Source organism: Limulus polyphemus, unplaced genomic scaffold (genome assembly GCF_000517525.1).
Source record: "Limulus polyphemus unplaced genomic scaffold, Limulus_polyphemus-2.1.2 Scaffold55, whole genome shotgun sequence".
Classification (NCBI taxonomy): domain Eukaryota; kingdom Metazoa; phylum Arthropoda; class Merostomata; order Xiphosura; family Limulidae; genus Limulus; species Limulus polyphemus.
Window position 1 is genome coordinate 6393 of NW_013665665.1, and position 15623 is coordinate 22015.

Genomic DNA, 15623 nt, shown 5'->3' on the forward strand with positions numbered 1-15623 from the left:
ATATATATATATATATATATATATATATATACACACACACAATGACATAATAACCTCTTTAAACTTATATTCAATACTTCTTTAGATACAACCCAAAATCCTCTTTTCCCTAACACTAGCAACAGCACACTGCTTGGATAGCCTTTGAGACTGATCAACTATATATTTCACCAAGATCCCTTTCTTTCATGACACCATTAAGGTTATTTCTATCAATTATACTTATAATTCAAACTAAGATAACCCACATACATTATCTTGCATTTATTATAACTGAAACCCATTTGCCACTTATATGCCCAACTCACTAAATGATCTAAACCCTTTTGTAAATCAGCATCATCCTATTCACAACACCTAAGACCTTAATATCATCAGCAAATTTTAGTAATTTATTGACCATTGGTTCATCTGTCATTGATATAAATCAAAAAGATCAAAAGTTTTAATAGTGAACCCTAAAGTACCCCAATTGTAACATTAATACAGTTTGACTGAACTCCATCTGTAATAACCCTTTTCTATCCAATTTGCTAACTTATCCCCCCACACCTATTGAGATAATTTTTTACAAGCTTTATATGTGGCATCTTGTCAAATGCTTTCTGAAAATCCAGATACACAAAATCTACATAAGCAGTAACCTTTCCAAAGAATGTCAAAAGATTTGTAAAGCAAGATATTCCCTTAGTGAAACCATGTTGACTATCCAATAAAATTCTAATCTTTGTTAAATGGCTTTGCAAAACATCTTTTATCAGACTTTCCAAAACTTTTCCAACAACTGTTGTAAGACTAATGGGCCTATAATTACTGGGAAATTTTTTATCCTCTCCCTTGAAAAGAGGAGTTACATTAACTAACTTCCAATCCACTGGTAGCTGCAAACTATTCAAGGGCTTACAAAAAATAATGGCAAGTGACTAACATACCCAATCCTTAACCTCCTTCAAAACCCATGGAGAAATATTATCTGGCTCAGGAGCATTATTGTTCTCTAAACTTCCCAATTGTTTTCTTTTCCAGCTCAGAATTAATGTAGTCATCTTGTTCGACTTTGTTTCCATCTATCAACTGTTCAAGATGCAGAATGCTGCTTAAATATTCATTAATAAAAACTGAAGAAAAAGCAAAATTGAATAACCCAACCATCTCATAATCATAAGATACTAGCCTTCCTTCATCATCCCTCAAGGGTCTTACCTCTATCCTAACATTTTGTTTACCCTTAATGTGTTTAAAGAAATCCTTACTGTTAGAAGAGCAATCACCTTGTGCACACTGCAAAACAGTGCCAAAATGTCAGGTGATGAAATACAAAAAAAAAGTCACCAAAGCCCAAAAAATATGCATGTTTTCAGCATTGCAGTCTATTTCAAGGAATAAATAACTCATTTGGTCAAAGGTTCATCTGTAGCACCGTATGCTGATATGTATAAATCTACTTTCCATTAATTTATTTCCAATCTTTTATTAACATTCAGATATAAATTCCACCTCAAAGCAAAAATGATTTATAAATTCTATCATGTATCACAATTACATGTAAAAAAAAACCTTAAAGGAGCTGCTAACCCAAAACAAAAACAAATGAAAAAAAAGACATTTTTCAAAAAAAAAAACACAAAGGGTCTTAATTTTGATACCTTATCTACATTATATTTAAGATACCACTGGTCATACTGCATTTTCTGAATTGTTGCAAGTTTAAAATTTTAAACTAAATTTCTAAAAATTAGGTAATAATCCTTTACCTGAGCTGATTTTGAATCTGTTTCTTTACAAAGCTCGTCAACACTGTCATTTTTAACAATTTCAGTCAACTCTTTCTCTATTAATTCTGCTAATTCATCATCTCCAAGTTCCAACTCTCCAATACTCTCTTCATCATTCATACTGGTGAGTTTTTTATCTGACTGATTACCACTTGTTTGTTCTACTGTTTCAGTACAAACTGTGTCATTTTTATCTTCAGCTTCAGCATTACTTACAGCTTTGATCCTATCATGGTTTTCATAACCAGATTCATGAGACATCTCATTCATTGCATGTTTTTCTGATGTTTCAACACTTTTTACATCCACACTGCCAGACCTTTCTTTAGATGTCTCTAAGTCTTCCAAAGAAACTATGATGTTACATTTGTCAGCATGAAAATCATTTGAGCTAGGTTTTACTTCTTTGTCTTCAAATTGGTCACCTTCCATGACAAATGGGTTACTTTCTGAAACATTTTTTTCCAAAATATTTCCTAAACATTTTGTTCCCACAGAATATGTTGTTGAGAAAACCAAAGATGTATTACTCAAACTTTTGTTATCAATGTCTGTGGATGCTGACATACTTAATGCTGCCTCTGACACTGAATCACTGTTTTCTACAATCAGCTCTTGACTTTCAGTTTTACAAGTATCCTGTATAGTTTCTTCAATACTTAATCCAGCTTCAACACTAGAATTTGGGTCAACCAAAAGAGATGGTTCTTCACAATGACCTAAGTTTTTATTTTCTTGTTCTCTGTCAATAACCTGAGAATTCAGACTGTCTTCTTTTTCTATCTTCTCCACTCCAGTAACTGAAATTTTTGGAAATAGATCCAACTGAGACAATTCACTCTCTTTGACAATTAGTTCTTCTGTGTTTACTGACTGAGACACAGAAGAATTTTTTTCCACACTATTGTCACACTCAGTAGCCATACTTTCTGTCATTTCTTTATCCATGACTGATTGTGTACTACTGACAGATGGTTTATCATCATCCAGTTTCTTTTTTGTTGTTTGATTTGTCTCCTTTGACTTTGTATCTGCAGAAGCAGGCACAGATGTATCAGTGATAATATTTTTAGTATCTGCAAACCCCAGTTCATCACTCCCAGAAATTATATCACCCAACTCATCACTGTATTCATTTTCAAAAATATCAGCAATTGCTAAGGATAGTTCTTTATCCATCTCTTCAGCAAACATGTCTTCCGTTTCTTTTATATCTGATAGGTCCAAAACATCCATCATTTCTGGAGACACATCAACATTGTCTTGAGAACTTGTGGCTTGGACAGTACTTGTTCCTTTCTTAAGAGCATCTGCCCTTCCTCCCTGTTTTTTTTTATTGTTTCTTCTTCTCCCAACCATTTTCTATTTGGAATCTACAGAAAAGAATGAACAAATGAAAGTTAACTTAATATACAAACAAAAAGGTATAATTTGGTCCTTCAAGGCAGTTGTTGTACAATGATCCTTGAAGAAATTAAAAGTGAAATTAAATACCCCATTTCCTTTTAACAAATTAATTGCTTACCCTCTTTAAATTAATGTAAAGCATTGGCCTCATTCCAATAGCTAACCGCCCTGTTAGAAAAAAAAAGTCTTAACTACAGTGTTGCCTGTCTTGTCCAAATCTTAAACGCATGTCCTTTAATCCTACTGTGTTCAGGACACACAAAAAAACACAGGCAATTAGCTTACACAATCCCTAGATAATCTTCTAAGCTTTAAAAAGTTTATCACAAGGAAAGACAGGTTAAGACATATTAGCCTATTCCCAAAGACAACATCCAAAATCAAATTAATGGTGATTTTTCAGTCTTATTCAACCATATATGTTTTTTTTACAAATTAAATATACATGTAATTTTAATGGTAAAAATCCCCCCCCCCCCATGTACTCACTGATTAATATCAGCCCTTTCTAGATTAACAATTAACCACTAAAACATCAAGACAGGATTTTTAACAGTGAATTGAAATACAAATACTTTAATCATTAACTGGAGAAACTATCTAATGATTTTTTCTAAAATGGCATCTTTCTAAAAATATGGTTCTGTTTCCAAAACAGTAACCCTCATCATTACTTCTCACATGGCAAATCCATTTCATTTGTTTCTTATTCTGACATCAGCTACTACACAATTTTGTCAGTGAAAAAACTAAATATATGCAAGCTGGTTTGTTAAACAATTCAAAAGTGTGAATAGCAGTAACAGTTTGTCTCAAAAAAAAAAAAAACTTTGCCAAAAAACATGTTATAAAAGTTGGTTTTTAATGAGAAGAATTAATATGATTCCTAAGATAAATACACTCATTGCAGTTTTTTTACTTTATATTACAGTAGGATAGAAACCAAGTTTTTTTCCTTCATAACATAACAGTTGTGTGATATAATTATTATGTTATAGTATATATCATTTCAATACTTCAGAGAATACAACAAGTCTATATTCCAAACCTGAAATGTGGTCACTTCATATCTATAATGAATTGCATCTTTGGTACTTCCTTCTTACTTCAAATGAAAAGTTTAAAGCACATATTACAAATCTCAGCTTTTACTTTGACAAAAGCATACATATTTAACCCCAAAGTCATAATCAGATGAAATAATTCATTCTGTATAAGACTCACCACAAGGATGCTACAATGGTCAAGAGGGAGTGGAAGGTAGCAAAGAATATATCCAAACAACAGTAGACAAAATATGTTAAAAATTAAATTCCCTGTTTTAGACTTTTTTGATAATAAATTAGATGTATATAAAGTATTAGTGCATCATCCATGATAAATGACACTTCTAAAGTGCAAGCACAAAGTATCAAAGTGTTTAACTTGTATGGAATATTCTCATTGAGGGTGTAATTATTGTATTGTTAAAGAAGTAAAAAAATTGGAAGAAAGATATGCACACATATAATTTAAGCCCAACAAGGGACCAGGTAGTCTATCTAGGCTTTCCTAGATAAATTTTGAAATAAAAACAAAACACTAAAAGCTAGCCCTTATCATTCAAATATTTATCAAGCCTTCTCTTCGGAACTTCCTTAACTCTTTCAGCACAGGCTCAGTCTCACGGGCCAACCTCATAACCATTTTGTGCTTGTTACAGTTTTCATGCTATAACTTTTAAATTTGTACTCGTATCTTCATGAAATTTTGCAGATTATCAGTAAACATTACAAGGCTTTTGTATGCAAAATATCAGATTATTTTGTTCAGTTTTAAAATTTTTTAACTGATGTTTTTCTCATGCCCCTTTTCTTTTTGAATGTTGACTATCCCACATGCAAAATAATTTTGATTTTAAGATTAAAAATACTTTTATGCATCAGAAAATTTTCAAATTTCACATGTAAAATCTTTATAACTTCCAGATAATCATGAAATGTTTTTTAGAAAAAACTTGATATTTTATCTGTTATTTTCACTACTGCATCTCAGTTCGGGTATGGTTGATTTGACCAACCTCATAATCACCATAAAATAGGAAATAAATATAAGTTATACTTTCATTCTAGAATGACTACAAGTTATAACACAAAACAAATGTTTAGTCTAAATAGCTTAAATCTCATAAAATTATACATTTATATATCTGTATTATTTTTGTTATATTGACCTCTCAGCCATGCCTGGCTAAAATCATGCAGCACAGGTGCACTCATGTTACCATATCCAAGAATAAAAGACTGGCCTCTACAAAGTGACCTATCTTTGCAGTGTTTTAGTGGACTAGTATTTTGTAAAATACAGTCACTTTTCATTTATAATACATTATATATGCATATACATTAAATTGTTTACAAATAAGTTCTTAAACTTATTTTTCTTAAAACATAGAACAGTAAATAATGAAGTATAGCAAACTATTCTCTTCTAGTTATGAACTTTGTACTCCTTTGCTGGTTGCCGTAGGTTGCTAAGCCTTATCAAATTTTGCACATGAAGGATGCAAAATGAATTAATTCATTTTACGTTTTACATATACATTATATAACCAAAAATCATAAGTTACTATATCAATATCATAGAATTCCACTATAAATTATCAAACTTAGTAACTAAGCTGTATTTGGGTCTAAAAAAATATGAAATTTTGAGCTCACTAGTCTTTCCTTACCACTTGTAATTTAGCATGAAAAGAAAGTTTGCCACCCAATACTTCAAAGAGGCTGAAAAATCCACAAGGGGGACATTCTGAACATTTGATTAGTTATTCAAACTTCATAGACAGTAGTGGGTGTACATGAGCATTTCCAAAAATGGAAAGAGGTGGGTGGGGCCACCACTGTATTTGATTCAGTAAATATAGTGATATCTCAGCAAATAGAAATAATAGGATGTTCTTATTTTATATTCTATCTTGTGAATATCCGTAATTTGAGTTCCTAATTCACACAAATTGATATTTGTGTTTTTTTATATTTACTTTTAAATAACAAAATGGAGTAATATAGTATTAAAATTTGAATAATAATCTACAGTTTGATGCCAAAGTTGTTGACATAAATTCATGAAATCGTAGTTCATTAAAATTTTGAATGCAAGTTAACAAATGAGATGACATGGCCTTTCACCCATGATCAGTCTGGAAAGGGTTAATAAAATTTTGAATGTAAGATGCTAAAACTTTGTGTCATGTGCAGTAAAGGATAACTGTGGTGATAGGATCAAAGGCCAGTTATATATATTCTTGAATACGATAACATGAGAGCACATGTGCCACATCATTGCAACTTCTGTAATGTCATCCAGGCATGACTGGAGTGTCAATATAATATATATAAATGCTAATATAAATGTATAATGTTATGAGATTTAAGCTATTTACACTCAACAATCGTGTTTTTATGTTATAATTTGTAGTCATTCTAGAACAAAAAAAGCATAATTTATATTTCTTTTTTTTTTATGATGATTACAAGGTCGGTCAAATTGACAGACCCCATACAGTTAGGGTAGAGAAAATAACAGACAAAATATAATAAATATATATAAATGTATAATGTTATGAGATTTAAACTATTTAGACTAAACATTTGTGTATTTTCGTGTTATAATTTGTAGTCATTCTAGAGTGAAAAAAGCATAATTTATATTTATTTCCTAATTTTTATGGTAGCTACAAGGTCAGTCAAATTGACAGACACCATATAGTTAGGGTAGAGAAAATAACAGACAAAATATAATAAATATATATAAATGTATAATGTTATGAGATTTAAACTATTTAGACTAAACATTTGTGTATTTTCGTGTTATAATTTGTAGTCATTCTAGAGTGAAAAAAGCATAATTTATATTTATTTCCTAATTTTTATGGTAGCTACAAGGTCAGTCAAATTGACAGACCCCATATAGTTAGGGTAGAGAAAATAACACAAAATATAAAGTTTTACTGAAAACAAATGTTTCAAAAATATTTAGGAGGTTTTACAGATTACACAAATAATATTTGAAATTTTTGGGGTGAAGAATATTTTTATCATAACATGAAAATCTCTTCGCACTCGGACTTGTAAAAGACTCAATATTTTCACAAACAAAGCATTAGTAAAAATACTTCATTAAAAATTCTGGTTTTTTGTGTACAAAAGACTTGTAATCTTTACTAAAAGTCAACCAAATTTTGTGAAGATACACATACTGCATTAAAAGTTATAGTATAAATACTTAACATGTACAAATGTGTATATGAACTTGTGTATTTTATACCGAGCCCATCACAAAAGGGTTTAAGAGACTGATGAACTAAAAATCCAAAATAGTTTTCTTTCAGGACACTGTTATTGTTATTATCATCAAACTTAAATTCATAATTCAAATTATGACATCCTACATGTGTTACTTTGAATTTATTATAGTTAAAAGCCATCTGCCATTCATTTGCTCAACTCATCAAATAATCTAAATCCTTTTGTAAAGCAATGGCATCTAACTTGTAGCCAGCAACATCCAAAACCTTAATATCATCACCAAATTTAAATAATTTCTTAACCATTCATTTATGTACATCATTAATGTAAATGAAAACAAGTAAAAGTTTCAACACTGAGCCCTGAAGTACCCTACTTGTTGACAGTAATCCAGTTTGACTGAACTAAAATTTAAAACAACTCTGCTTTATTCAATCAAGCCAGTTTTCTATCCAATGAGACAATCTGTCCTCCAACACCAACAGAGATAATTTTTTTTAACTAGCCCATTATGTGGCAACTTGTCAGATGCTTTCTGAAAATCCAGATACATCAAATCCACATTTGTACCCTCATCTACATAAGTATTAAGCTCCTCAAAAGAATGTCAAAAGATTAGTAAAGCAATATTTTAACCTAGTGAAACTATGCTGACTATCCAACAAAATTTTCAACTTTGTTAAATGCTTTTGTTAAACATCTTTTATCAGATTTTCAAAAATTTTCCCACCACTAATGTGAGACTAATAGGCCTATAATTACAAAGATAATTTTTAATAACTCCATTAAAAAAGATTAATATTAGTCAACTTCCAATCTCCTGCCCACTACTCAGGAACTTACAAAAAATAGTAGCAAACGGCTCACATATCTAATCCTTAAACTCCTTCAAAACCACAGAGGAAATAATCTGGCTCATGAGCTTTTATCATTATTTAAACTTTCCATTTTTGTTCTTAAACTCAGAATTCATGTGATCATCTATGAAATGGTCAGGTTGAGAAACACTGCTTAAATCTTTATTAGTAAATATTGAAAAAAAAGTACAATCTAATTAAAGAGGCCAACATTCTTGTCCAAATGCATCATATGTCTGCCATGCAATCCCAGCATGGCCAATTTTCACACCATAAAAATCATGAAAACACAGAAAAATGAAAAACTGTCTATATTGCTGCTCTGGACCTGCAAGGAGGTATCTATGTAGCAAATACCATGTAAGTTGGTTGACATATATATGAATAGTTCACAAAAACACCAAATTATGCTTTCCTTGCTGAAAAATTGATCAAAAGGCAAAAATTCCAAGATTATCTATATCTCTGTTTAGGACCTGTAAAAAAGTATCTTTGTACCAAATCCCATGTCAATTTGCAAAAAATATGGCAGAGTAGCTGTAAAAAACACCCAAAATTATGCTTTTTATGGTGTCTTGACCACCCTATAATTACTAAACTGGGCAAGTCCAACATTTTTGTTTGTCTGTGTATGTTACCTGTTAAAAAGTACTTTTGTACCAAAATTCCATGTAAATTGGTCAAACCATGGCTAAGTAATTGACCAAAACCCCTAAAATTACTATTTTTGTGGCATCTTCACCCTCCCTCATAATTGCTAAAAATGGGCAAGTCCAACATTTTTGTTGGTCAATGTGTGGAACTTGTAAAAAGTATCTTTGTACCAAATCCAAGGAAACTGGTCCAAGCAATTGTCCAAAAACCCCAAAATTGTGAATTTTTAGGAACTCTGACCCCTTAAAAAGACTCGAAATGGGCATATCCAACTTTTTTGTATGTCACAATGTGTTGGGCACATAAAAATGTATATCTGTGCCAATTTTCATTTTAATTGCAGTAGACATGCCTACACAGGATAACAATGTGTTGACAGGATGTGTTGACATTTGACCCCATAAAACCCTTACAAAGGCCTAAACTAAAAAAGTATCTGGGCATATTGGACCAGGGTGTAACTCTACCAAGTTTCAAGTTAATCCACCAAGAAATGAAGGAATGGCAGTTGATTAAAAAAGTGCTTGGAAGATGAAAGAAGATAAAACAGCATGTTTCTCTGCAGAGACAACAATCCAGCTACCTCATTATCATCTTGTACTGTATCAATTCCTGTATCATCCCTCCAATGCCCTAGGCCCATCCAAACATCTTGCTTACCCTAAGTGTAAAGAAATCCTTCCTATTAATTTTTACATCTTCAGCCAACCTTTTTCATATAATTTTTTCAATTTCCTTATTTTCCATTTAACCAATTCTCTTGTTTGTCTATAATTCTCTGCATCTCCCATTATGTTAATTCAAACTTAAATTTATAATGATTTTCTCTAATTTTATCCTTTATATCCTTTCTGAGCCAACTTGATTGTTTATGTGCAGCTACCATTTATTTCTTTAAGGAACATGCCTATCTTGAACATTTAAAAGTTAATTTTTTAAGTTTCCCACATTTGATCAAAATCTCAAATTAATTCAGTTGCCCAATTCGCAACAGATAATTCTTGTCACATCCCTTCAAATTTGCTTTTTGAAATTTGTAACCCAAATATCATTATTCCTGATCTCCATATGTAGCAAAACATCGAACCTAATAGATAAATGATTACTTGCACCTAGATGTTCCCTAATATCCATTTTATCAACCATTTCTAAATTACAAGTTAACAATAAATCTAAAATAGTATTGTTCCACGTAGGTTCCCTGACCAATTGGTGAAGAAAACCATCCTGAAACAGTTTTTAAAAACCTGTATCCCTCATGGTTTGACTATAACATTTCCCAATCTATATGCCTCAAATTATAATTCCCCCATAACTATTACCTCATTAATAATTGAATTCTTTATCTCACTGTACAGTTTCTCATTAATTGTATCAGTTTCATCTGGTTGTCTGTAACAAATTCTAACTAAACACCTTCTACTCACTAACAAGCACCCCAAATAGATTCAACTTCATTGCTGTTACTATCAATCAGCTCATCTGAATTACCCTTCCCTACATCATTAACCCTTACATGCAATACTAAGATTCCATCACTGCTAGCACCCTTCAATATATCTCTTGCTCTGTCAGTTATATCCTACACCCCTGCCCCTGGACAGCATAATTTGATTTCTTTTTCTCCATATTTACCCTACAGGTTTTCCTATCCAGAAGCCATGTTAAAGAATCACCTATAGCTATAACCTCATGTTTTTTCATCCTTATCTCTCTTCTGTTTTCTTCCTCTAGTTCCTCATCTGCACAAGCTTAAGGCTGAAATCTGTTATTCAACATAACTTGCTCAATAAAATTAAATCACTATTTGTAGCCCTATTACTACTGTTTCAACAAGGACCATTCAACTACAACAGAAAAAATATCAAAAAGAAAAGAACAGTGAAAAAGATATGAACATTACAGGTATGGAAAACCCACTGTTAATGGCTCAAAATATGGGTAATTTGCATATCACTTTAAGTAATGATGAGTATTATGGTCATTTTCCAAACATTATAAGCAGAGGAAATACAACATTCAATTATAAAATGTAGAAGTACACAACACGATGACTAAATTAGATATAATTTTCTTGGAACTTATGAAATCATTAATCTTGCTCATTCCAAACAACTCATAAATGAGCTACTAGCAATATAAGATTGATAAAAAGCAGACATTTTTCTCCATCTACTCAATCATGAATACATAACATACATCTACACCATCTTCTCAGCATATTGAATGAGAATCCAAATATCATGCCTCAGGTAGCTGTTGATTTATTGAAGCAATAGTGTGGCAATAAGTTAAACTGGTTTTCTACTGACCAGCAAATAAAGATAAAAGTATCTCCAATGAAGTCTGAATACAAGGTCACAAACATGCTTCCAAGTTTGACATCTTTATAGAATTAGGCTATTTTAGTGCTTAACAGCATATAACTACAGTTTTACTTGTCAAATGTCATTATAATTTTGACTATAAAATTGGATGTTCTATTTCCAGTAGATGGTACTTAAGAAATGTAATATTTCCTTAAATTATGATGCCCTTTAAAAAAAATTTGAGTGCATTCAGAATGGACTTGAAATTTCTATTACACTCTGAAACAGTATCTAATTGCCAAAGTTTGCTATTCTTGATGTCGGCATGACATCACAGTCATGAGATTTTGTCTGGTAATGCAATTGCCATCTTGACAAAGAGCAAACAATAGAGAAGCGAGTACAGCTGCATGTACACAATTTATATAGGTCTACCATATATACATGTTGCTTTTGAAACTGCTAAGCAAATTCTTCAATTATCATTCATATACTATTTTTGATAGTTAAATTATCAATCGCAATGTCTTATCAATTCATAAGTTGTCAGCTGAGGAATTAGTGAGATATTGAGTAAAGTAACAATTAATTGGGCTTGATTCTTGACCCTACCAGCACCCTGATGACTCATGGATCAACAACCTGACATAATGGCTCTGCATACAGTACCCAGACATGTACAATTACCTTGTAAAAAAAAATCAGAAGACAACATTTATATGATATAAAATGAGCTGAACACACAATTATAGTCAGACTTTGGTTCTCACAGCCTTCCAATCACTTCCTGTGTTCTGCAGTTGATAGCTTTCAGCCACAAAACTCTTTTCTCCTCTTCAGTAGCTTGTTTTTGTGGGAAAACATGCACTAAAAAGTAAACTACCAGGTCAAACTAGTTTTTAAAAGTTATCAACAAAGACTATTCTAGGCTAGGAATAGAATCCCACATATGTTTGCTTTAATGCTTACTATTAAGGTGAGTTGGAGGACTGGGTATCAAATAGAAGGAAAGTTACCACATTTGCAGGTTTGGAACAACAAAAGTTCATCACAAACACAAAGTTGTTAAGAATACGAGCGGGAAAGTGTACAGAATAACAAAATTTCCCCTTTATCACACTATTTGTTTGCCCCTTCGCTTTGGTTGCTAAGCAGACATTTCATTGTGTGAGAGCAAAGTTCCTGTGTGTCCGACCTCAACAATTCAAAACTTTCAGGATATTTCAAATTAAAACTGTTTCCTCGACTTGCAAACCATGCATTCAAAAATCGATTTAAAGTATTAGTTCTCACTCCATTCATTGTCATATATAAACAGGTTAAAAATTACTATTCTTTAGATACAACCCATCATATGTGCCTAATTTAAACTGCATTGTTTTTTGAAGAAATATTTATAAGTATACATAAAAGCTACTTCACAAGGTAAGTATACAAAACACTTAACATTAGAAACAAGTGTTGTTACCAATGTCACAAAGATTAAGAAATACATTGTAGATTTTACATCTCCACAAAAACAAATGTGAAATACTCATTTACAGTAGGCTTCATAACCATTCGAGGTATACAATTATGTTCAGAAACATCAGTCTTAAATTTTATGCTAACGTTTGTGCGATACTGCTAACAGCAGAGTAACACTGTGAACACAGTAAAACTAACGTTATATTGTTTGTCTGACACAATGACAAGTAACACTAACACTAGTATTAGCAACAACTGACCTTAGGTCTGAATTATTATTTTACTTTCTATTAGAAATACAGTTCATACAAGCAAAATATACATGTTAAAAGCACATCGTTGTATAGCTTTATATTGCAGTTTGCACAGGAAAAGATAGGTAAAATGCCCTTTAGCAAAGTTAAGCATAATGCTTAAAAGTAAGCTAAGCCTATTCAAGTTTCTTGCTTTAATTTAGGCTTAAGTTGCGATCAATAAATTCGTCTTTACTTGCATAACAGTAATAATAATACACCTAATTCTACAATGCTAACACTAAAAACAGTTACAAGCTAGTTAATGTAAGTCTAAAATATGCCTAAAAATACCTGCACTCAACCTTTTAACGAAGTCGAAAATGTATCTTCAATCTTATACTATTTTAATTCAGCCGATGCATAGTCTACACTATCTCAACAGCACTTTTAGGCACAATAGTTTACAAATATTACCATAAGAGGCATGCCCGTACACTATTGTGCAATAATACCATAATTAATTAATAAATAAAAGTATAAATAGCAATTGCATCAAAACAACGAGCAATTTTGAGAGATAATGTTTTAGTATAAAAGTATAATTTTTGAAAAATAAATAACCGTAGTCTTCAAATTCAATTGTATAGCTTTAAATATATATTCAAGAAAAATAGGTAAATATAAAGTTGCATAAAGCTATTCAGATCATCACTGTCTTCACATCAAATCAATCTAGCTTACTAAAAAATGTAACTTATTGAAATGTAGCCTGTCCAACCATATACCTAATATGTAACATTTTAAACGAACCTAAACACATCATCAAGAAAACCAGTGCACAAACTATTACCTTTAACAGTAACGTTATTTCATTAAAAGACAGAAAATGGTCTAATTGATCTCTCACAGATTTAAAATATATTTGCTAACTTTTAATATTCAAGTTCCCATTTCAAATCTGTTAATTCAATTTTTCTAAAAGGCTTTTTATAGATATGTTACTTAAACTCTTAAAAACTTTAACACCGAGACAGGCTAATTTTTCTGTCTCGGGTTATTAATTCTTGGGTATATAAGTACAAAATGCATTTCCCACCTTCTTATTTTAATATAGTATTGTTAAGACAGCGGAAGTCACCTGACGCTGGTAACACGTCATGAGATTCTAGAAGGATCATGAAGGCCCGAGTGTTTTCTAGGCGCCCTCTATTATAATATATAAGCCCGGCAAATAAAGCGGAGAGAAAGAAGTGACGGCATAGATAATTGCAGACAGGCAGAGATAAAGATGGATAATTGAGTCAAGCGCGGTAGTGACCGTAAGTAAAGAGCGTTAATCGTTGTGAATTATAGCGTGTGTTAAAGTGACTGTGGAAATTAAGTGTATTGCAAAGTTGTATTGAGAAAGAATAATCTAGTTTTATTTAAGAAAGGACTTGTATCGCTAAAGTTACACCGGAAAGAAATTATAATGGGAAATTAACAAACGAAAAGAGATGTAACAAATTGGTGTCAGAGAGTGGGATGGAAAAAAAAAGAAGAAGAACCAGAAAAGAAACAAGAAAAACGAGAATAGAAACAAGAAGATAGACAACAGCAGTGGCAAGAAAACCTGCAACAGTGGCAGCTCGAACAGCAAATTAAACAAGAGAGTTTACAGCATTTGTTGGAGGAAAGATAAAAGAAACAAGAAGAGAGACTACAGCAGTGGTTGAAGGAGAAAAAAAATAAACAAGAAGAAAGTCTCCAACAGTTGAGAGAAAACCAGCATACACAAATGGAAAAGATGAGTGAATTTCAAAGTGAATTAAATACATTAAAGGATGATTTACTGTCTATTGCACAAGGAGGATATATTGGCCATGGACCTAATCAGCCTCAGACAACGGGAAGCCCCTTCCAGTCCTCGCAGCTAAGCCCTAATGCAGACATCTTCAGTCCTGTCAAAAGTCACATTCCAGACATGAGTGTCAGCAATAGGGGTAATCTAGTGCGAAGGAAGCCACAGAAATTCGATGGGAAGGCACCATGGGAAGCATATAGAACACAATTTGAGTTCTTGGCAGAAATGAATGGATGGACAGAGGAGCAGAAGGCAGTGTACTTCGCAACGAGATTGAAGGGACAACCACTGGAAACACTTGGACAGTTGTCAGCAGACGACAGGCACAACTATAGAGCACTAGTAGCTGCTCTAGAACTCAGGTATGGAACTTAAAATCAGTCCAAAGTCTACAGGGCTAGGTTTAGGACAAGAGTCTGTGCTAAAGGGCAGAGCCTGCAAGACCTGGCACAGGACTTGGAAAGCATGGCACACAAGGACTACCCAACTGCACCACCCGATCTCCTCAAGTTGTTACTGAGGGATCAGTTTGTAGATGCCTTGGACAGTCCACAACTTAAGATACAAGTGAAGCAAGCACACCCCTCTACCATGCAGGATGCAATGGCCAGAGCGTTAAGTCCAGCAGAGAGGTACCAAGGTTGGTACAGTCATCTGGATTCAAGGCCAGGAAAGGTCAGCTTTTAGAGAGGTTTGAGGGACTGGGCACAAGAAAGATCAATGCTGTAAACTTCTACACAGAGGAGACGATACAGCAGGAAAGGCTGCTACCCAGAAAGGCTGTTG

General features: G+C 32.5%; 1 protein-coding gene across 2 annotated transcripts in view; it reads right to left on the reverse strand.

Annotated features, from left to right (window-relative positions):
* Positions 1-13452, reverse strand: part of LOC106463777 — an 18216-nt gene extending 4764 nt beyond the window's left edge. Inside the window, exons 1-2 of one of the 2 annotated variants that reach the window (XM_013923856.2) lie at positions 13357-13433; positions 1755-3148 (exon numbers count right to left, since the gene is read on the reverse strand). In XM_013923856.2, the coding sequence (XP_013779310.1) occupies positions 1755-3134 (1380 nt within the window). In that variant the 5' untranslated portion in view covers positions 3135-3148; positions 13357-13433. Of the gene's footprint in view, positions 1-1754; positions 3149-13345 lie in introns of both variants that reach the window. The other variant, XM_013923848.2, reaches the window with a different exon arrangement.
* Positions 13453-15623: the final 2171 nt, after the last annotated feature.